Raw genomic sequence first — 24,387 nt, forward strand, 5'->3', positions numbered from 1 at the left:
TTTATTGAATACTTGGTGTGTTCAAAGTCTATATTAGGTGCTGGAAGCAGAAACAAAGTTTAGATAAGACCCTGTTCCTATGTCTTTAGGGAATTTACAAGTAGAAGGGTAAAATATGAGCACGGAGGGTAACAGTCCATTCTGTTTACCCCAAGCTCATTCTATTGCAACATTAAGCTTCTCCTAATTTCCCTTTGCTCACTATTCCACAATGCACATTTACTCATATGATGGTACATGATGTTTACACAACAATTTGCACACATTTTTAGATGTTTATATCTTCTTTTGGGTTATCCAAATTAAGGATTAGATGGAAACTTCCACTGGAGCACAGATTTAGTGCTAGAAAGGATCTTATAGGTAAAGGATCAAACCCCCTCATTTTACAAATTAAGAACCGAGGCCCAGAGATATCTTGTAACTTGCTCAGTGACAGAGTCAGGATTCAAAGGCAGGCCCACCGAGGTCCATAATCTGTTGGACATTTATTCATTCATTCACTAATATTTCTAATACTGATTATGGTCTAGCTTTGTGCTATGTGTTTGGGCAATACAATGATATAAGTCATGTTTCTGGCCCTCAAAGATCTTACAGTCTAGTTGCCATTTTGCATAATACTTTTCAAAATGCCATATGAACACAAATACATAAGTACTTTCTGACCAGAAGATTAATAGTTGCCAGAGAAAAAGCCCTCTGTGTACTTGACACTAGCCTCTAAGCCAGAGTGATATAGAAAGTCTGCAGTTATTGCAGAATTCCAAGTTCACCAGTCAATCACTTTAACAAAAATGTCTATCAGTTTCCTTAAAGAAAATTCATAATTCTTCCCTATTCAACCACCATGTGAGATCTAAAAATAGCTACCATAAGGTGAAGCTTCAAAAATGACCCCAAGGCAGGGTTGTTTGGTGACATTTCCATCCAGCCTACCTCAAAAGTGTTCTTGGTCATGCCCGAGAGGCCATAATATGATGTACCCGTAGCAATTGCACACACACAGAGCTCTCCAATCTCATCTGTTCTGCACAGCTGAGGAATTCCATCTGGCTTCACTGCACACATGATAGCTAAAAGAAAGCACAAAGAACATTACAAAAGAACATACACCCCAAAATGGAAGAGAGAGCCTGGATAGAATCAACAGAATAACAAAAAGCTCAGTAATTGTTTTCCCAAGAAAGGAGACATGATTTTGTGTCTATCAGCAAAAAAAAAAAAAAAAAAAGTGGCAGAGATAAATAATTAAATTTTTTTCCATTTTCAATACATACAATTTATCTAAAACATTATGCTATAACATCAGAGCCATGGATTGGTAAATCTGCTTTCCATCCATTCTGTGAAAAAATACTGAGTAAAACACTGGAGTGCCATAAGATTTCTGATTATTTAGCTAATGGGAAAGAAATGGATTAGGTGCTCATTCATTCAACCAACAATCATTTATCGAGTACTTAGTGTGTTCAAAATCTATATTAAGTGCTAGAAGGAGAACTTTCTACGATGTGTGGGTAAGACTGAGATACACGATATGAATACATAAGGATTTAGTGTTGCCATGTCTTTTGCCTCAATTAAATAAATGCAATATGGCAGTCAATTTAAGCTTACAGGATAGCCACATCCCTGGAAATCAACAGATGCATGAAGGGACAGCTGTCCTTTAAAATCTTTTCAAAGCTAAAAACTAAAGCAACAAAACTTAACCATATTTAAGCTTCAAATGAAAATTTTAAACTGCGATCTTCAGTTCTTTATTAAATTTAAAGATGCAGCAAAAGTGTTAGCAGACTGTTTTCTCAGTATAAATTTTCTTTCATATGTGTAACTGTATCCAAAGAGAAGTCTAGGCTTCTATTTAATCACTTCCCAGCTAGAGTTCCCAAGTTTTGTTTTGTTTTTTTTCACATGCTGCATCTTGATAAATTCACTAAAATATCCACCCTATTCAAATGCATAATACAAATGTTACCAGGGATCATAAAGACTAACATTTCATTGGAGAGGGTTCCAACCCATTCACTCCAATTCCTAACAAGGAGTTGGACTCATACCAGGACTAGTTCAGTTTGGGTAACAACCTTGGGAATTCTTGGGAATTTTGGAGTTCATTATAAACTTGAAAAAAAGATGCCTCTAGGATTGGAAAGCAGAGTAGGCTCAGGCAAGGGAGGCAACAAAGCCAAGGATGTAATTTTTGAGCAAAGTTTACAGGATGGCTAATGAACTTGCCAAGAGATCAGGTAACAATGTGATGTGGGGGAATACAGGAGGAAGAATTCAATGAGCAGTTTGATTCGCTTTGTGTCTGAAAGGGGTGAAGCAAAAACAACGGGAAGACCAGACAATGGCAGGGAAATTCACAAGTTTTGCATGGTACCCAAGCTTGCAGGATTTAGAGATGAAAGAAATCTCAAAGATCATTCAGACTAAGCTTTTCATTTACACGTGACTTCGTTTCCAGTGACCTCTTAATATATCTCTGAATCTATAATCCTACAACATATTCTTTTTTTTAGAAAAACATATTTGGATTATATAGATAATAAACAGAAGGCTTGGGACTAGACCACATTCCTTGACTCCAAATATGCTGGCTACTACCTCTCTCCTGAAAAATCATGCTTTGAATCACATAATTACAGTTATATATGCAGATAAATACATTAAACTAGCTTTATTTTGATGTCAATAATGCACATAACAATGATTCTGTTACAAGTAAAGCGTAAGATTCTGATAAATGGACAAAAAAGATTATTACCACCAAGACTTAAAATGGTGCATCAGAAAGAGCTCTAGCTCTAGAGTTAAAGAAGCATCATTCATGTCCAGCCTCAGACACTTACTAGTTATATAGTCTGGGCAAACCACTTTATCCAAGTCTGCCTCAGATTTTTCAACTGTAAAATGGGGATGATAATAATAGCACCTATCTCCCAGAAACATTGGAAAGATCAAATGAGTGGTATGTAAAGCACTTGGCAGCTAGGTGGCACCATAGTACAAAGCGCACTGGACCTGGACTCAGGAAGGCTTAATTTGGCTTGTCTTGGACACAGTGGGGATTTAACCTCAGTCAGCTCAGTTTGTCTATCTGTGAAATGGAAACTATACTAGAATACCAATAGCTCCCACTTCCCAGCATTGTTGTGAGGAAAAAATGAAATTATATTTATTTATTTATTTTATTTTAAAACTTTTTTTTTTTTTATTTACAAAGCATATGCACGGGTAACTTTCCCAATATTGACTCTTGCAAAACCTTTTGTTCCAAATTTTCCCATCCTTCTCCCTACCATCTACCCTAGCTGTAGTCCAATACATGTTAAATATGGTGAAATACATGTTAAATGAGATTATATTTTTAAAAAATGTTTTGCAAGATCTTAAAGTGCCACATTCATGTTAATTATCATTACCATTGTTGTTGTAATATCAGGGAATATGTATGAGTAGGATCTCAAATACCCCTTTGATTTCTAGATCTATGAGCCAATGTTGAAAGGACATATATCCAATGTGTTGAAAAGAATCAATAAAAATTGTCAAAGGTGGAAATGAAACAGGCAATCTAGGGATTTAGGGATTTCCATCACAGGGTTTTAAAATCTATGCAACATCACATACCAGACAGGTAGTCCAACCCTATTATTTTGAAGAAAATGGAAGCCAAGAGAGCTTAAATGATTGACCTAAGGTCAAATAGTCAGAACTAAAACAACTTTCCTGACCAATGTTATGCTGCATCTGGATAAGTGGGGGAATAAAAAGGAAAAGGGGGGAAAGGTATTAGCCAAAATAAAGAAGAGGGAAATTTCTCAAGGGTAGTATTTTTAAAAGCTCAGAACATTTAGCATTTATTTATTTTTTTTAATAGTCTTTTATGTTTCCAAATACATGCAAAACTAATTTTCAACATTCACCTTTATAAAATCTTATGGAAAGAAAGCATTTCTGAATAAAGGGAAATAAAATAAAAGGGATAAGAAATAAAAAGGATATTCTCTATCAATATGGTGCCATAATTCCTCTAGTTACACAGTACTGCTATTTCTAGTACTACCTTTTCTAAAGTTTAAAAATCAATCTAATGATTGATTAGAACCCAGAACCCAGTGCTGCTGCTAGTCCTTACCTCCAGGCATCACCAAGCCTACGTCCTGCACCGTCAGTACAGAGAGTTTTTCTTCAGAATCCACTCTGATGACACCAAAGGTGAGCCCATGCATAGAGAGAACTCCCCTGCCTGGAGGCTGGTTACTATCATCTGTGGGCCTGCAAGGACAATTTCAAAAGTTGAACAGGAAGCTTCCTAATTCAAGGGGTCACAGAGAAACCTCACCTAAGCATTCACAGTCATGGGTGCTTAATACTTCCTAAAGAACTTGGTTTTTCTGTTCATGAATGTGAATGGCATTTTTTACTTACATGACACTCTTGAGGGTTTCAAGGTATGGTGCATTATGGTACCCAAAAGTCATTGGTTAAATCAATACTTTTCCATGAAGTGGGTCAGTCCTGCTTTGCCCAGTTTTACAAATGGGGGTAAAGGGGAGAATAACATTTCTATGTTTGTATACTATATCATGAACATACAATAAGGATTCTGAACTTTGTAGACTTCTACAGTAGCCTATTGAAACCTCTGGATCCCTTCTTGGCATAATGTCTATAAATGTACACAAAAATATATATAGAATTACAAAATAATCCAATTAAATTGAAATAGTTATCATCAATTTTTAGTTCATGGACCCTAGTTTTAAAACATTCAGTAGAAAATAGAGTCATCAAATTCCTACTCACTAGACTCTTATTTGGATATATTTATATTTATCTATATATACAATTATCATTCAAAATTCAAAAAAATATTAATTCTATGTCCTTATCTATTGCCACATCTGAAATAAAACCAGAAAGACACGCATTTGAGCTACTTTCCTCATCTCTAGAGAGAGACTTGTCTTGAACTACTTTTCAAGACAGCACCAAGATTTCCTAGGCATTTAAATTTCTCTGTAAGTCAAGGATTTATCTTTTCCAAATTCTGGATGTTTGAAAGTATATCTGATAGTAGTTAGGATGTGCTTCTGTATGGTGTGAGGGAGTTCATAATTTTAATAGACACATTCTACTTGTTTTTTAAATGGAAGCTTTAACTTTGAATTAGTTTTGGGGGCTAAAAATTGAAGCAAACCTTTGACCAGTAAGAGAAAAAAACAATATTGATTATAAAACTTTATAAGGAACATCTCCATACACAAAAAGGGGACACATACGAAGGCAACCCTCCCTTCCCTCCCAGCCCTCCACTCTAGAGGATGTAAATACTAATTAGGCAAAAGCAAGCCAAGAGAAATATTCACATGATTTTCCTCTTGAGAAGGATGTAAATAGATGCAAACAAGCCTCTTATATAGGAGTTGGAAGAAGGAAACCCCAGAGCTAAAAGAGCCAGTGTGTGTGTTTTTCAATAGTGCTCACAGGATTCTACTTGGTAAAGACAAATTTAAAGCAGCTGAAGACAAATGAAAACCATTACCCATATTGAAGAAGGCTAGAACAATAATATCTAACTCTGGCTTAACTTTGGAAAAATTCTAACTTGAAAGGTCTATACACAACTTGATTACATAGATGGTGGGCAGCTAAGGTTTCAACACCAGTTTCTACTATGAAAATTCATTTTTAATAGAGAGAAATTTCAACGTTTCCCAAGATGTGTCCCTGGAATCTCATACATTGTCTCTGCAAACATAATCATTATTTATATTTATTTCACAGTGGGGGAAAATATGAGGATATTTTAGAAACTACAGACAGAAATTTGAAAGTTACATTCACCTTACCCTACATAATTTCCTTCAAGTTCTAAAACACAGAAGAATAGGAGATAATAAAGAGACAGAAAATGCACATCAGTCCGTTAATAAGCATTTACTTATTGCTCAATATGAACTAATAACTGTGCTAAGTAAAATGCAAAGAAAAGCAAAAACAGTCCCAGTTCTCAAGGAGTTTACATTGTAATATGAGAGAAAATGTACTAATAATAGAGCACATAGAAGACAGAGAGCAAGATTAAATGGAAGATTACTTGAGAGAGGACGACATTAAAAGCTGGGGAGACCAAGAAAGGCTTCCTATAGATTATGGGATTTGAGTTAAATCTTTAAGAAAAGGGAGGAAGCTAAGAGGCTGAGGGAGGGAGCCAGAGCAATTCCAACATTGGGGGTAATTAGCCAGGGCAAAAGTTACAAAAATAGGAGATGGAACATTCTGTATGAGAAACTTCAAGCAGGTCAGAATGGTTGGATCAGAGCAAGTGTGGAGAAGTGGCTGGAAGGTACCAAGTGTAATGTAGGACTGATTTCTAGTCAAGAATCTTGGGGTTTGGGGCAACTAGATGGTGCAGTGTGCAGAGCATGGACCTTGGAGTTAGGAGGACCTGAGTTCAAATGAGACCTCAGACACTTAATACTTCCTATCTGTGTGACCCTGGGCAAGTCACTTAACTACAACTGCCTCACAAGAACAACAACAAAAAAAGAATCTTGGAACTTCTGCCAACTGTGGGAACTACCTAAGGGACTATTAGACTTGTTCTTGTTCCAGTTTAAACCAAATTTGAAAAAAAGTATAGCAACAAAAACTGAAGATTTTGCAAAGTTTTCTTGTAAGATACTGTCTTTAGGAAATTTCAAATTATTAATTCAACTAGAATATCTTTATTTCTATGACCATCTTTAAAAATTGTTGAAGTCATAAACAAGATAATGAGGGGAAAAACAGACCAAGAGAAAACTCTTGGGAAATTCTCAATAACATATACTTTATGTATACCATATATCATAACTGGAGTCCAATCTCTGATACATACTACTTGTGTTACCCTGGATAAGTCATCTGTCTGATGCCACAGACAATTTTTTAAGGCTCTAGGTTGCGGAAGAATTTCTGAGCTGTACTTGTGGAAAGAGATTCCTCATTATGTTGGCAGAGTAGAGAGGCTGTGAACCATGGCGTGTATTAATTGAAAGTTGTAGTAGCTACTACTTCTGGGGTTATACAAACATGCTTAGCTAAAAAATATTCCATCATTTCATGTGGAAGAGAAATATATAATATAAATGATATGTGATACATATATATGTAATTCATATATATGCCTATATATATGATATGTGTGATACATATATAATTTATATATATATATATATAAAGATATATAAACTTTTAAAAAGTTTATTGATGACCTTTGTTTTTACATCAAATTTTTTTCTGGAAATATGTAACAGAACGCATGGAATTGAATCTTCCTTTTTAACAAAGAAAAACAGTCAAACAAAAATGCCCCAAAGAATGAAATTCATCTGGAAAGTTTTGTCTCATTTCACTCTACGTCAACAAAGCACATTGTTCTAATTCTCCATTTCTTCTGCATCTATTCACAGAGATATTCCTACGTTTTTCTGAATAATTCATATTTTCCAATTCTAAAGGTCTAGTAACATTACATTACATCATTTATTTATCTTTTCCCTAATCAATGAACAACCCATTTTGTTTTCATTTCTTTGTCATGACAAAAAAGACTGTTCTGAGTATCTTGGTTTATAAAGGAACTTCATTTCTGTCACTGATATCCTTGAGGGGGGGACACATGCCTGGTAGTGGGATCACTGACAGAGTCACTTCTTAGTTCCTATAGTTATCAGCTTCAGAGTAATCAGGGTATTAAAATGTATATTATCTCATGTCAGACAATATCATGCATAAGCCATGAGTTACTATACTGAATTATCATAGTAGTTTCCTGGGCTGGGAAAGTAATAACCAATAATTATATATTACTTGATATGTGCCAGGCACTGGGCTTTTTTCATCTCATTCCATACTCACAAAAATGTTAGCTGCTGTAATTATTATTTTACAGATGAGTAAACTGAGACAAACAAGTTAAGTGACTTGCACAGGGTCATACAGCTAATAAGAATCTGAGCTCAGATTTTTACTCAGGTCTCCCCATCTTCAGAGACAGCACCCCATCCATGATACCAACTATATACCTCACTCTACTTTCTGCATTTAAAAATGTAAAAGACAGGTCTAATTTAAAGCTATCTACAGCTAAAGCCAGAAATTTAAAGACAAATGAATAGGGACAAATATGCATTATCTGGTCTCCATAATCTGCCATTGTACAAGAATTCATTCTAGTAAATGCTTTCATTTGAAGCCCATTTGCATCCCTCTCTTTACCTGTCAGACCAGCTCTGTTCTGTTTGAAATAGTAGAAAGTTCTTTAGCTAATCATGCTTGTATAGCACCAGAAGTAATAGCTGCTATAAATTTCAATTAATATGCACTACAGGTTGCGACATCTCTCTGCGTCGCCCAGTGTCGGCAAACAGAGATTTGGCTGAGCCCAAATGTGCTTAAGGAAGAATAAATGGAAGCATGTAAATAACACAGTTATGATGAATGCATTTCCAGCATCTAATGGACTGACTGGGAACGGTCTGTGATGGCTTTAATTCCACTTTGTCATTCACTGCATCTTTTCTAATGGAGGAAAACTAAAGACCTTTATTCACTGCTGTATTTTTTACCATCACCCTCCACAAAACCCTTCATGTATGTATACCTGAATTCCCCAATAAGAACAGCTGCAATATAACCCAGAGAGGGCTCTTCTACCTTCCTTCAAAAGTCAGTCCAAGAACTCTCCCCAAGGAGGACTTTTAATATTTTCCCAGGTGCCAAGTGCTCCTTGTCTTCAAGCCAGCAAGATATTTCTTTTGTATTATAGACTATAAATACTTTTATGTACATATTGTCTTGCCCAACAGATCCTTTCTTTCAGGGCAGGATCTATTTCATTTTTGTTCTTGTATCCTCAATTCTGAGTACAGTGCCTGGTAAGTAATAAGTGCTTAATAAATGGCTGTTGGGGGCAGCTAGATAGTGCAGTGGATAGAGCACCAGCTTTGAAGTCAGGAGGACCTGAGTTAAAATCTGAAGTGATGTTTATAAATGGTGGTCAGGTATTGTTGAAATTCTACTTAGCACAATAGGGATTTTATGGCTTGAACTGGCTTTCATAGGCTAGTACAGGAACCCAATAATTACTCATAGCTCTCTGGAAATCATTTGTTTATTTGTTTTGTGTTTTGTTTCTTGTGTACAGAGGAGTATGATTTTCTGAATGTCCCTTAACAGCTATAAGGAAGTAAACTGGAGACAAATAATCATATTTAAGTGGTACTTTAAGAATTATAAATTATGTAAGAATGAATAGTGTTATCATACTCATTCTACAGATGGAGAGAATGAGGTCCAGAAAAACTGTGATTAGTCAAGTAACATAGCTAGATAGAATAACAATGCAATGCAAACCTAGGTCTCCTGACTCCAACTTTCTGCTGCATCAGGATTGTGGAATCAGGATAACATCAATGAGGACTGGAGAAGAATGTTAGAAAGACAACAAGGCTTGTGTGTTTTAGTGGAAACATGACTGGCACTGAGTCAGAGGAATAAACAGAGGTTCTTAAACTAGTATTTCTAGAATGGGCCACAGCCAGCTGCATTTTCAAGTCATGTGTAGCAGTATATAAAACAATAGAAAGTGGTTCAGTCCATACCTTCAGAAATCCAACCATCTTTCCACTGAACCACACAAGTCCCTATTATACACAGAGTATAAAGAACCCATGACCAGTAAATATAAAAGAAAAATTTTCCTATGGGAAAATACATGACATTTCCCAAACAAATGACATATTTTGGGGAAACAATCCATTAAAAAACCAAAAGTTACTTGTACTTCCCAAATCTCAAAGCTGAGAATAGGTTTTTGGGTTGACAACCTGAATCACAAAGTAGACATTTTTTTAATCACTTGGCTACAGAGATCTTTATTTCCTGTTTCATCTCTTAGCACTTAATATGCATTCTCTTAAATTAATCAGAAATAGTCTCCAAATCAATGATCACTGGGAATATGGGGAGAATTGAATTCAAACAAATATATTACCTTCTTGAGTGTCCTTCTTTTGCTTTCTCCTTTCCCCTTCATTGAATCTTTTGTAGATTATTCTAAAGTGGTAATTAATTTATTTTGATAGGAAGCTTATTTTTTCCTATAGAAATAGATTAGATTTGTTTATTTGTTTTAATGGAAATAATAATACTTGAAAGGGCAGGGGATTTTATTGGTATGGAGAATTCCCACATGAAGAAGCTCACATCACTTCAAGACAAGATGTTCTAAGCAATTTATAGTCTTAAGAGAATTTCTTAGAATACTGAGTAGTCATGGTCAGATGACTTATCCAGCATCACACAGGATGAATGAGAGAGATGATTTGAACCCAAGTGTTCTGGCTCTGAAATCAATTCTCTAACTTCTACATCAGAGATGTCAGATATGGCCAGCAGTAGTCCCTAGTGGCCTGACCCAAATTAAAATGTAATTAGGAAATATTTATCAAAATAAAAATGCAATATAATATCATATTAATATGTGATTTTCTAAGTAAATATGTGGCTTACATGTGGTTTAGTAGGCTCACTTCTATTAATGTTGAGGCTACTGTTCTGCACCATGCTGTATTTACAATTTCCCCATAATCTTCTTTCCTCCGTTGACCAAATCCAAGAGTTACGGAGTCTAAAATGCCAGTGTATCTTGTAAGTAATAAACATCTCATCGGCTGGAGACACACAAATACCAGTAGGCACTATATCTCCCTGATGCAATTGTAGTTTTAACTTAAGGTTTTATTATGTTAGCCTACATTTTGCATCCCTAACAATAAATGCCAAAAGTTGAAGCTGTACTTTCAAAGGTTAGGAAACAAAACAGAATATACCCTGATAATAATCACATGAATCATAAATTCCAATTTAATGCAATCTGAAAACAAAGCTATTTATGCAATAGGTTAAAATGCCATATCTATGGAAAAATTCCAAACTAAAAAGGAAATCTAGCTAAAGCTCTATAATCTCTGGGATTGAAAGAGTTAAATGAAAGGGGGGGAAAAAAAGCATTTAAGTGCTTACTGTGCACAAGCATCTTGGAGGAAGAAGCCCAGTCCCAATTCCAAACTTTCTTAATGAATTTATACATCAGAACAGTAGGAAGGGTGTTCTACACACTTCAGGCATTTATCCTGTGCTCATGGAACTGAATGTGTTTTCTGAACTGGCCCAAGAGAAAATGGTTCTTGGCCTGGGGTCACTTTTTTACTTGCTTTCTTAAAGCAGCAGTGATAGTCAATAGCCTAGAGAAGCTAATATTCTTTCTCACAAACTAGAGAGAATTAGGCCCTCTACTCCTAGAATACTTAAAGTAGTCTGCATAGCCTTGTATTCAGAGCCAACTAGTATTTGTCTGGAAAGGTTCAAGTGTAATAAAACACCTGAATAACAAAAACTCCTTAAGAAATGAGGGAGCTGAAGGTGACTTGGAAAAACTCTGGGTCTATCCTCGTAGAGACCAATAAGGAGACATCTTATTGTCATTTTTTTGTGAAACATGGAACCAGACTGGATCCATTACAAATTTATTGAGCTAATTTCAATCCAGTCCTCACTACAGGACAGCAATACTTCTCCTTCTCCTCTTCCTTGATTTCCCCCCATCCCATTTACCATAGCAGATTACTATAGCAATCTTTTTCTTTATTTCTTGTCTCCCAGTGACACTTCTAACTCCACCCTCTCTGTTGAAGACTGCCTCACATTTTTTAAAAAAGAAATTAGAATAGTTGCTGAATACTCTTTCTCCTTCCTTCTTATTTCACACTCACCTGATTTCACATTTTCCTCTATATTGACCTTTACTTTATATTTGATGATGAGATGGTCCTTCTATGCCAAGGTCCTCAATCCTATGCTCTGCCTGATTTCCCTATCACTTCTACTCTTTAATAATAAAACACTGAATCCAATCTTCAATTTCTCCTTATTTACTGGTTACTTCCATACTGTCTACAAACATGCCTAATTTTCTCCCATTAAAAAAAAATCCTCATTATAATCATGCTGACTAGCTATCATCTTATGTCTCCCCTACTCATTTTAGCTAAAGTCTTGAAAATCTGTCTACAGTTGCTGCCTCCACTGCCTTTCTTCTCATTGTCTTCTCAATCCTCAGTAGACATCTTTTAATCTCTTTGTTCCATGGAAAGTTCCCTCTTTAACATTACTAATACTCTCTTAATTGAATTCAATTCTAATGGCTTTTTCTTAATCTTCACCTGTCTAGAACTCACTGTAAGCCCTCTTAGTGTTGACCACCTTCTTCTTGAAATTTTCTCTCTTCATATGTCTCTATCTCTCTCTATATATCTGTGTGTTTCTCCCTTTCTTGTCTCTCTCTATCTTCTCCCTCCCTCTCTCCCTCATTTTTTCTCAGTCTCCTGCACTGTCATCCACATCACACTCACTATTGGTAGGTATTTCCCATGACTCTGTGCTGGGTCCTCTTCTCTTTTTCTTTCTGTAAACTCTCATTTAGTGGTCTCATCCCATGGATTCCATTATCTCTTTGCAGATGATTCCAGATCATTTGGAATCTATCCCAGCCCTTGTCTCTCTCCTGAGCCCTTGAAAGTTATATTATTTTGTGTTTCATAAAATAGAACAAAATAGGAACTGAACCACTCCACATGATCAAAGAAAACACTCTTTCTTCCCTTTTCCCTCTAGTCTCTTATTATATTCACCGTGCATACTTCTAAGTTAGAAAGTTTCAAACAGGATAAGTGACTTGAGACTGGCAGGTGAGTTTTCTTATTCTCCCAATTTGTTGTTTTAATTGCAACTTTGCATAATTGTTATTCTTTTATTGCTAATAGCAAGCTATTTATTTAAATAGAACCTTTCTGCTAAAAAGCCCAAAGGGCTTTTCAAACATTCCTTTAATCAACATTCTCACAATACATATCTGTAAGTAAATTCTGTAATATCGCCTGAGTCTTACAGATGGGGGTTGCACAAGAATCTGGGTAACTCATCTGAGGACACTGCAGTGCGTGGTGATCTCTTGATTTATTTTTGGCAATTATACTGCCTGAGAGGCAGTGCTATTGAGCATGCAGGGAAGTCTCTGAATCCATAATTTCTCTTAAGTACTCTTCTCTACTTTTTGTGAAATCTAATTTGACCAGTTAAGTACTCCATGGTAGTACAGACACTCATGAAAGAAAAGGTTATATTTTGCGAGCAGCAGGTTTATTTGTTTGGGATGAAGGGAGTCTTTTTTTCCCCTGTTCATTTTAGGGCTTTTTTGAGCCTGCTCTCTACTTCTTAGAAGCTAAGCTTACCCACAGTGATTTTCTACTCCCCAATTTACTTTTTTCCCTAGGAGGAAGTATCCGAAAATGTAAATTGAAATCAAGTGACAGAAAATTTGAGTGGATTTTAATTCAGAAATGTTTCCATATCTTCAACTATGGTGCTCATTAATATGGAGTGCTTTAATAACATTTACAATTAAGAAAAACAATAGAGGAAGCTGGGGAAAATGGACATAGGAAGACCTGACTTCAAGTCCAGTTTTTGACATATTCAAACTGTTTCCACTTGCAAAGAACTTAACCTCTCAGTGTTCTCATTTATTAAGCACTTAGTATGTTTTATACCAGAAATGTAAAATTTTAAATTCAATATACCCAATATACCTAAGTACAGGCCAGGACAAAATCAAAGTGTAACTGGGATATGTTTAACAAAATTTATATATATATATATATATATATATATGTATGTATGTATATAGTACGACTCGGGTAATGGTCAGTTTTGGTTTTCTAAGTCAAAATGTAATCAAAAGAAATTTATTTCTATTTGAGTTGACACTACTGTTCTAGGAATTGTGCTAAATGTGCTCAGAATATAAAGAAAAAGGAAAAGCAGTTCTTGTTCTTAAGGAGCTTACATTTTAATAGGAGAAAACCACATATTTAAGTCAGAACATGTAAAATAAAGAGAAGATGGAAGGTTATCTTAAAGAGGATGGTACAATGCACTAAGACCACAACTGTCAGACAAATTGTTAATCTGAATTGAATGGAGAAACTTTCTATAATAGGAATATCCCACACAGATGAAATCAAGGAAGTCTCTCTCTTTCTCTCTCTGTCTGTCTCTCTCTCAAAAGAGGAAAAATAAATGCCAAGAAAGTGACCCAAGCACTTCTGCTGAATCACTAATGAATACAAATGCTAATTCTCCACCTGATTATGAGAACACAGTCATTTCTCCCTAAAACAATGTGCCAGGTGGACTGCCATTGGTAGCAGAGAATACATCAACCTGCATGAAAATTCCAGGCCCAGCACTCTTTCTAACAAGAGATAAAAAGCAATTAACCTCATCCAAGGAACTTGCCTTTGACAGAAGCATACATATAATTCATTGGTCAAATGTATTTGATTTTTTTATAGAGATTGTGTGTATTCATTTGCTTTTTAACAAATCAATAAAATGTGAGTTGTGATGCCTCCAGCAGTGTTGGACTAAACATACAACATCTGAGTCTGCTCCACATGCTGAAATCTGCAGACAGAGTGACAATGATTAACCTTTTCCTACTCGCCTTTTAAAAATAATAGTTTTAATAGAGTGGATGAAAGCTAGTTTTACTTAATAACTTAGCCTCTGACCTCTTATATTCAGCCTTTACTTCAAATCTTTAATATTCTAGTGAATGGAAAAAAAACAAGCTCTTAGTTAAAAAATACAAAGTGACTGGAATGAATATTTGTGATTTTACAAGTTAAATATTCTAAAATGAATTTTAGTTATACTCCATATGTAGAATGTAAACTCCTCAGGGGTAGAGATTTGATGTCTAGCACCTTTCCCATTTAATAAACAATAAGTTTTTTTGTGAAACTGAACTGAATAATAATTATAAAATATCTAACATTTGTTTAACATCAAAAAGGTGTACAAAGTGTTTTTCTTACAGCAAGTTCCCTGAGTTACCTAGAGCTCTGTCTCTATTTCTATATATCTTTATTTATTATTTTAGAGATGAAGCAACAAGTTCAGAGAAGTTTAATACAGGGACCTCAAAATGATCTAGTACAAACCTTCTTATTAAACAGATGAGAGAACTGAGACCTAGAGGTAACTTGACTTGCCCAAGGTCACAAAATAAGCAGTAGAGTCAATGTATTCTATTCCAATAAAAATCAGTTGCTTCTTTTCACTAATCCCATCCCTTCTATGTGGCAATAATAGTTCATAATGAACAAGTTATGGAGACTATAATTTAATTTGTTTCCCAATTTGGATATTTCCTGACTTCTACCTGAGATGGAGACAATAATTAAATTGGAAGCTGGCAGGTGTTCCAATCTTATGAAATTTTAGAATTTGGTAGGTACTTTAAAGGTCATCTAATGTACTTTGATAGAAAAAAACATTGGAAAATGATTTAAGAAATATGGGAGGTTATGAGAGATTAGACAACAAGGTTTTGGAAGAAAAAAGAAGAGAAAAAAAGAAGGAAGTAAGAGAGGGGAGGGAGGAAGGAAGGAAAGAAAAAAGAAGGAAAGTAACAAGGAAGGAAGGGGAGGAAGGGAAGAAAAAGAAAAGCATTTATTCAGTACTTATTAAGGTTCAACAAATATTCACAAATATTATCTAATTTGATCCTCACAACAAGTTGGGAGGTAAGTGTTATTATTGTCCTCATTTTACAGTTGAGGATCCTAATGTGGATCCTCACTTGTCCAGGTTAAGAGTCAAAGCATCTAAATGTCTGAGAGGATATTTGAATTCAGATCTTCCTGACTCCAGGCCCAAGGCTCCATCCACTGTACCCAGCTGCCAGTTTTCCATTACTAACAAGATTTCCAATCTAAATAAAGTGACCATTGATGACTGTTCAAAGCTACTATTAGAAAATGTGCCAAATTATATTAAAGGAAACAGTACAATGGGATAGTCTAAATGGTACGTCCAATTACAAAAAGCATTTATTACCACTTCTTCCCACCATGTATTTGCAAGATATGTTTAAAGCATTAACAAATTTTGGAAAACAGTCCTTTTTTGATACGATTTTATTAAGGCACAGGTGAACCAATTCACTCAAGTACTATCTTTAAAAGCTAACAATCTGTCAGTCTTGATCTTATTTAGCACCTTGAAATCCAATGTAATCTGTAATTTTAGTTTTTTTCTGGGTTTTTTTTTTTTTTTACCTCTTGCCAATATTTATCAGATAAGTAAAATGGCATGCAAGGATTATATGATCAAAGATTTAGAGTTTAGCAGGATTTTAAAGGCCAACAGTCCAGTTCATGGTCACATTTCACCACAGATGTTAAGAATCAGATCTTCAACCTAGTCCTACTCATCTCTAAGTCCAGTACTTTAGCTATTAAGTGAGACTATCTCTATTATACCCTTCACAGAGAGCACACTAGAATAGTAGGCAAAAATGATATCACAAGGAGTATAAAAACAGGTGCATGCAAACATTTTTCAGAAGTCTGATTAATTGATATGGCATTTCTTGCCTTCTTAAGAGGGTTGGGAGTAAAAAAGAGAATTCAGAACTCAAAATTTAAAAAATGAATGTTAAAAATATACAAAACATTTTTTTCAATTAAAAAGGTTTTTTAAGCCCAATCATCCCCAAAAGACAGCTTTCAAAGAATCCTAATGCTCGAATTTACCTCTAATTGGCATGGAAATAGCTCTTCCATGCAATCCACAAATTCCATCCCTGGTCATATGGGTCAACTGGGTTGGGAAAATCTTAAGCTTCTCACAGCATGAACCTACCCCTGACATTCAACACTGGCACACTGGCACAAGAAAGTGCCATTAGTGTCATTTGGTCTTAAAAGTTTTGCTCTATGTTTGGAGCAGTGACAAAAATTGGGTTCCTTCCAAACTGACGAAACTAGTGGTTGTCCCCTTGATGCTAAGCCTGAATAACAGCAAGCACAGCTATATATACTCTGGCAAAGTCCTGCTACTCCAATCATCTTTATAATCATCATCAAAAATGACACAGGGATTCACTCCCTCAAGCTGAGAGGTCTCCTGCCATTAAAAGAGATTTAGTGATCCAATCTTTCATATATACAATCCCACAGAGATGATTCTGTCTACCCCTAACCTCAACTTGGAAGGAAAGGAAAAGGTGATAATGAGATTAATTTCCATATGGGATTTGTGGAAATCAGTTCCATCACTTTACTGTCATAGCTTATATTCATTTCTAGGGATCTACAGCTGGAAAGTTCTTGCTCGTAGCTACTGAGCATTCCCCTAATTACTACTCCCCCCATGCTCTTTTCCTTTATTTTAGTCTCTAAGGAAGAGAAAGCCGTTCTTGCCAACCCTTCTACTTGTGCCCTTGATTCCTATCTTCTCCAGGAGTTTGCAACTTTCTCTTTAATCTTCAGTCTCTTTTTATTCATATGCTTTATTCCTGATGCCTACAAACAACCTAGTGCTCCTCTACCCAAAAAACAAAACAAAAACCTTCATTTAGCTCAATCATCCCCTTTACTATATGTACACATATGTATGTGTGTATTGCAAATGTGTATTTTTACATACACATATGTATTTACATTCCTGTCTCCCCCTTTCACAAAAAATCTAGAAAAGCCCATCTATACTCATTGTCTTCAGCTTCTCGTTCTCCCTTTCGTTTCTCCTTCATTTGTAATCAAACTTTTTAATCTCAATCAATTGGCATTCATTAAGCACATATGAGTTGCTAAATGCTGGGGATACAGTGAAAGATAAAAAGAGTTACCAATCTCAAAGAGCTTATATTTTAGTTGGGGACACCATATATACACAAAGAGGATGCATTCAAGAAAGTGACTTTAGAGCAGAAAGCTAGCATCTAGCAGAGACTGAGAAAGGCCTGCAGAAGAGGGTAGGGGGGCTGTCTTAAAGGAAGCCTGATATTCTGAGAGAAAGATGAAAGAAGAGGAAAAACAAGGAGGAAGAGGAGTCAGTGCAAATGCAAGATGGAAAGTGGATTGTTGGGTGCCAGGAGCACCAGGCAGGCCATTATGGCTGGATTGTAGCAGAGAGTAAAGGGTAAAAAGACTGAAGAGTCAAAAGGGGATGCTCTGTGAAGGACTTTAAATGAACTACTCTCCAAGGTAACCAATGATCTCTTTATTGCCAAATCTAATTTTTTAAAAAAATCTCAGTCCTTATCCTTCCTGATCTCCTTAGTATGTTGGCTCATGGATCTTCACGATATTGTTTTCTCCTTGTTTGGCCACTTCTCTTCCCCTTTTCACAGGCAGAGTTTTGTCATGGGCTCTCTTATTTTTCTACATTCCTTCTTTGAGTGAGTTTATCAGTTCTGGGCCGGGGGTGGGTGGGGTGGGTGGGAGGGAGTTCAATTAACATATCTGGACAGATGACTCCCAAACTTAAATATTCAGATCCTATAAGATGAAAACCCTAAGCAGGTCTAAGATCACACCATCAATTGCCTACCAAACATCTCCACTGAGATGTCCTATAAATGTCTCATGCTCATCATGTCCAAAATAGAGCTCAGTATTTTTGACCCCAAAGATCTTTTTTTGTAACTTTTCTATTTGTATAAAGGGGAATTCTGGGATCACAAACTCAGAATAATCTTTGACTCTTCCAAACCTTGTGGATTTGATCTTCATTTCAACTTTCATATTTGACTCTGACTCTACTCTATGTCTATGATTTAATCAATTCCCTCCTGAAATATTACAATTGCGTGCTAATTGGTCTCTTTGCCTCCCATTTTTCTCTTCTGCTATCTACTTTCCATGGCAGAGTAGATAGAATACTAGGCCGGGAGTAAGGAAGACACGTACAAGCTTGGTGAGCTTGGTCAAGTCACTTAACCCTGCTTGCCTTAGTTTCCTCATCTGTAAAATAAGTTGGAGAAGGAAAGGCCAAACTATCCCAGTATCTTTGCCAATAACACTTCAAATGGGGTCACAATGAATTGGACACAACTATAATAACTGAACAACCACTACACGTATATGTATCAATTTTAGTGAATGCCATAATTAGGTGTCTAGTTTGTCTACATTTTGAATTGGCCAGGATGAATGAATACGTGACTTGCTGCTGTCTTTTTTCTGATTTATCATCTACCTAAAATATCATCCTCATTTTAAATGTAGTAGTCTGGTATAAAGCTGGAGTCAGGAAAATCTGGGTTTGAATCCCACCTCAGATTCTCCTACTGAGCTGTGTGATCCTGGCTTAAGTTCCTTACCACTCTCAACTTTAATTTGCTCATTTACAAAGTGGGGATAATAATATTATTTTCATCATAGAGATATCATTAGCACTGAATGAAGTAATATACATGAGACACTACAAAATCATTTAAATGTGAATTATTGTTTTTTTAAAACTGACATATTTTCTTCCATGTAGGCATTTATGGTATGTTAATTCTTACAAATCCCCTTAACTGAAATATTATAATCATCGAGATTTTTATTCCTCAAGAATACTTTTCTGTTTATGTAGTGAAATCGAGAAAGTAGAAAAACACTGAACTAACACTGGGCCAAGGATACAGACCATGTGTAATGCTTTCCAGGGAAGATCATTAATACCCACACCCTGGGCAGTTGTCTCAAAGTACTCACTGGATGCCTAATCTATGCATTCTATTGTATTATATGATAAAGTGCAATATAAATGCTAATTATTATTTTTTATAATTATTGCTGATGCTTTATGAATTTTAACAAAGTAATTTTGTATTTCTTATTATTATGTATTAAAGCAAATTAACTTTGCACCCTAAGGTGAATTTTTTGGTGGAAATTAAAATTTTAGAAGTGAAAAATAGAGACTACGTAGACATATATTATGTAGATAACTCAAATTCGAATCTACTGCTTTTCAGTCTTAGATGAAAGTATATTTGGAATTTCTGCGACTATATGAGTATCTATATTCTGTCAGCTCTACCGAAATGGAAAGGTTTCAAGTATAGTTTGAAGGAACTGAATTGTGTTTTATTAAGGACCAAGAAATCTGAATTCCAGGAAGCTCATCATTAGATAGACCAGAGGATAATTTTTCAACCATGATAAATCTCAAAAATAATGTATTAGGCCATGGAGGGGTTTAAAATATAGCTTTTAGAATCACCAATCACGAACAGAATAAAATCACATCTCTGCATTGTGTGTATGAGTTTGTATATATACATATATATGCATAGACATACATACATACTTATATATGGATGGATGGATATGTGAATATATACATACATATTCCAAATATATATGTAATATATGCCACATACACCTATATATTACATGTTTTATATACAATACATACTGTGTATATATATATATATATATACACACATATGCTTATAATATACATATATGTGTACATATAGACCCAGATATGTGATTGCAGAAATTTATAGCAATAAAATTCCTATTACCAGGTAGCTCAACAACTGTTCTGCAATCTATCATCTTACAGAGTTGCCTAGGGATGCTGAGAATTGATTGGCTCAGGATCACTCAGACAGTATTGTCAGAAGTCTTGTAGGACCTAGGTCTTCCTTATTCCAAGATTGGTTGTCTATCCACTAGGTTAGATTTCCTCTCAGATATTCATTAGTAGATATGCTAGCACACACACAGACAGACTAAAAATATAGATATTTTAAAAAGGTTTAGTTTAAATAGACTATAATATTCAGTATGACATGTTTAACTTATATTGGATTGTTTGCTGTCTTGGGCGGGGAGAAATTTGGAACACAAAATTTTGTAAAGGTGAATTTAAAAAAAAACTATTTTTGCATACATTTGGAAAAATAAAATACTATTACTTTAAAAAGGAAGAAAATAATTCAGCATGACAGCAAGACACAACAGATAGAGCACAGACCTTGGAGTCAGAAAGCCCTGGATTCAAATCCCTTCTCAGTTACTTATTAACCGTGTGTCTCTGGCACTTAAAAGCCTTGTACTTCAGTCTCCTTATCTTTTACAGACAGGGATTTGACTTGATGGTTTCTAAGGTCACTATTAACTCTAAATTAATGATCCTGTGAGGTCACAAGTATATTTTCTGCATGTGGGAAGTTCCAAAAATAATTTTTACTGTGGCTCCTAGAATTTTGAATCCATCCTATGATTTAGGAGATGCCTAATTAATAATAAGATGAAGCATGCAACATAATAAGACCTGGCTGGGATCATCTCAATAAATAGCTTCTTTGGCAATTCCTTTTATAGACAATATTGATGTTGGAAGCTTGAAGTCTATGGTGTAATATTTGATTTCCAAAGAAGGAGAGATTATGCAGCCATAGATGTTGCTGCCTCATTTTGAAAGTTACAGTTTCAAGGGAAGTGTGTACAATCTTGAAATCCTAAGCATTTTTCAGTGCTCTGGTCACTCTCAATGACTCCTCTGGAAAAGGGGACTTAGTGCAATTTTACATCAACTTGTAAGTGAAGATCTAGAGAAGTTGGGAATCCCATCCTTGTCAATAATAAGTGTTAACAATTACAATTTCAGTCTGAGTCAAACCACCTGAGAAACTGATGCATCACACACCTGTTGAGAGTTATTGTGGGAACAGTTTATAAAAACATGTACTTTCTGTGTTAAAGTCTAAACAGCTATGTTACATGTGGACAGAGCATTAGACCTGGGGTGAGGAAGACCCGATTTAAATTTCAATTCAGATGCTTTCCTACTTCTTGTAAAATGTGGATAATAACAGCATTCATCTCCCAAGACTGTTGTGAAGAAAACAATATTTGCAGAGTACTTTCAAAACAAAGTGCCACTGAAATATTATTATTATTATCAACATCATCACTACAAGCAATAGTAGTAACAATATAAGAAAGGAAATGCCTGTCTTTTCTTAAAACAAAGGAATCGATAGGAAAGTAAGGAAAGGATGTTAGTCTGATTAGGAAAACAGCAAAGAACAAATATATCCAGAAATCAAACACTAGCATCCTAATAGTATGGCAACATATAGTGAAAAGTCATTAAAAGAGTGTGATATTATGTGCTGTAATAAGCAGAACTATGAGTGAGTCAGGTGCTAAAACCCCTATTTCAGAATTATTTCATATTTATTTTGTACATAATTCTATGTACACATTGTTTTCTCCATAGTATGCAAGCCCCTTGAGAGAAGGAATAGTTTTATTTTTGTCTTTGTATCTCCAGTGTGTAGCACATAGGATGTATTTAATAAAAACTCAATGATTGACTGGACAAGTTAACATAAATTTACTTCATGGCCAAGTTAAGAAATATTAGATAACCGACAAACGTAACAAACAAGTTGACAAAGATAGGACAAAAATATCTACAATGTTGCATAGATTTAGAAACACTAGTCATGCTGCAGATATAACATGATGAATGTAATATCTCAGATGAAAAGGCCATATCAAAGAGAAGCATGATTTATATTAACTGATGTAATGAGAAAAAAACCCAGAAAAACAAGACATACAATGATCATGGGAATGTAAAAGGAAAAAAACGAGGATGAAATAACTAAACTGAATGTTATATAATTATACACAAACAACTTTGGTCCTGAAGAAGAGATAGCTCCAATTTCCTTTAAATAAGGACTCTAAACAATTTTTGGAGCATCAGAACATACAAAAAGATGGAGTGGAAGAATTTTCCAGTCTAATACAATGTAGAAAATCTGCAGGAAAGTTTTGTCAGTGGGGAAACCAGGAGTGGGCACTGGCAATGGTGGCAATGGCAGCTTCTAATGGCAGCTCACAGGAAATCTCTACACTAGCACTGAGGAAAGACTCTGTTGTATTACACATAACTTGTAGTCACAATGGAACAAGGAAGCTCCTTCCAATTCCAGGGCAGTCCTTGAGGGCAGGTCCTCAGAAGGATCTCTAAAAGCGGCTGCACAAAACCCCTGAAGCTTGGGACAGTGCACCCTCCATTCCAGAAACAGAGCCCTACTTTAAAGAAGAATTAAAAGGCAAATTATAGATTGGAAAAATGAACAGATAATAGAAAAAGATTCTGACCATAGAAAATTACTATTTTGACAAGGAATATTGAAAAACACACTCAGAAGAAAACAAAGTCAAAGTTTCTATAGTCAAAGCCTACAAGAAAAATAAGAATTGGTCTCAGGCCATAGAAATCTCAAAAGAGATTTTGAAAATCAAATAATAGAAATAGAGGGAAAATTAGAAAGAGAATTGAGAGTGGTGCAAAATGAAATACAAAAAGCTAATGAAAAGAATGCCTTAAAAACAAAATTAGCTAAATGGGAAAGGAAGTATAAAAGCTCACTAGGAAAATAATTCCTTAAAAATTAGAATTGAGCAAATAGAAGCTAATGATTTTATGAAACAATGAAATAAAACCAAAAGAATGAAAAAAAATAGAAAACTATGTGAAATATCTTATTGGAAAAACAACTGACCTGGAAAATTGATGCAGGAGAAATAATTTAAAATGATTGGTCCCCCTGAGAATGTACCTCCTCTCTCCTTTCTTTATTCTGTGTTACTGTGAGGGTTAAGATGGCACAGCAAATAGAATGCCAGACCAAGAGTCAGAAAATCTTATCTTCCTGAGTTCAGGGAGTTCAGGAATATAGCCTCAAACATTTACTAATTGTAAGTCCCTGGGCAAGTCATTTACTTATTTGCCTTAGTTTTTTCATCTGTACAATGAGCAAGGAGAAGGAAATAGCAACCCAGGATCTTTACCAAGAAATCCTGAAATGGGAGTCACAAAGAATCATCTAAGACTGAAAAAACAATTAAACAACAATAACTAAAACTGTAGGTGTGGAACACCGTATATTATTGGATTCTTTTGATGTATTGATTAGATTTGTTGAACTCCCCCCCTTAATTTAATATATAATATTATAAGTAATGGCTCTAGATTGGGGAGGGTGGACATAATGGGAAATGAAAATGATATGAAAACAAGTGATACTAATTTTTAAAAAGAAAAAAAAATTAAAACTGCCATTATTTTTCCCCATGAAACTACCTTTCTTACTCTGAATATGTTCAACAATCCCTAAATGGAGCACACTAGTTAATTAAATGTCTCAGAATTGTGTATATTTAATAAATATTTGCCATTGGTAATATGATAGAGCCAGTCCATAGTGTCTATAAAATCCTCACTACATCCTTACTGTAATAATGTAATAATAATACTGAATGACTCTAAATACTTTCTAAAAACAAACTCTTGGATATTCCTATAGATGAAACTTTAATGTTTTTTAATGTCTAATGCATGTTTTGAAGTACTTGCTAAGCATCTTATTCCCAGGTTAATACTAAAAAG

General features: G+C 35.1%; 1 protein-coding gene across 8 annotated transcripts in view; it reads right to left on the reverse strand.

The window, feature by feature from the left end:
- The window catches only part of DIP2C (disco interacting protein 2 homolog C), a 581,014-nt gene that overhangs the window by 125,602 nt on the left and 431,025 nt on the right, over positions 1-24,387 (reverse strand). For all 8 annotated transcript variants that reach the window (XM_031939601.1, XM_012551185.3, XM_023505023.2 and 5 more), the window contains 2 exons: positions 4,148-4,287; positions 940-1,076 (listed from right to left, as the gene is read on the reverse strand). In XM_031939601.1, coding sequence (XP_031795461.1) covers positions 940-1,076; positions 4,148-4,287 — 277 coding nt within the window. The remainder of the gene's footprint in view (positions 1-939; positions 1,077-4,147; positions 4,288-24,387) is intronic.

This window comes from Sarcophilus harrisii, chromosome 5 (assembly GCF_902635505.1).
Source record: "Sarcophilus harrisii chromosome 5, mSarHar1.11, whole genome shotgun sequence".
Lineage (NCBI taxonomy): Eukaryota > Metazoa > Chordata > Mammalia > Dasyuromorphia > Dasyuridae > Sarcophilus > Sarcophilus harrisii.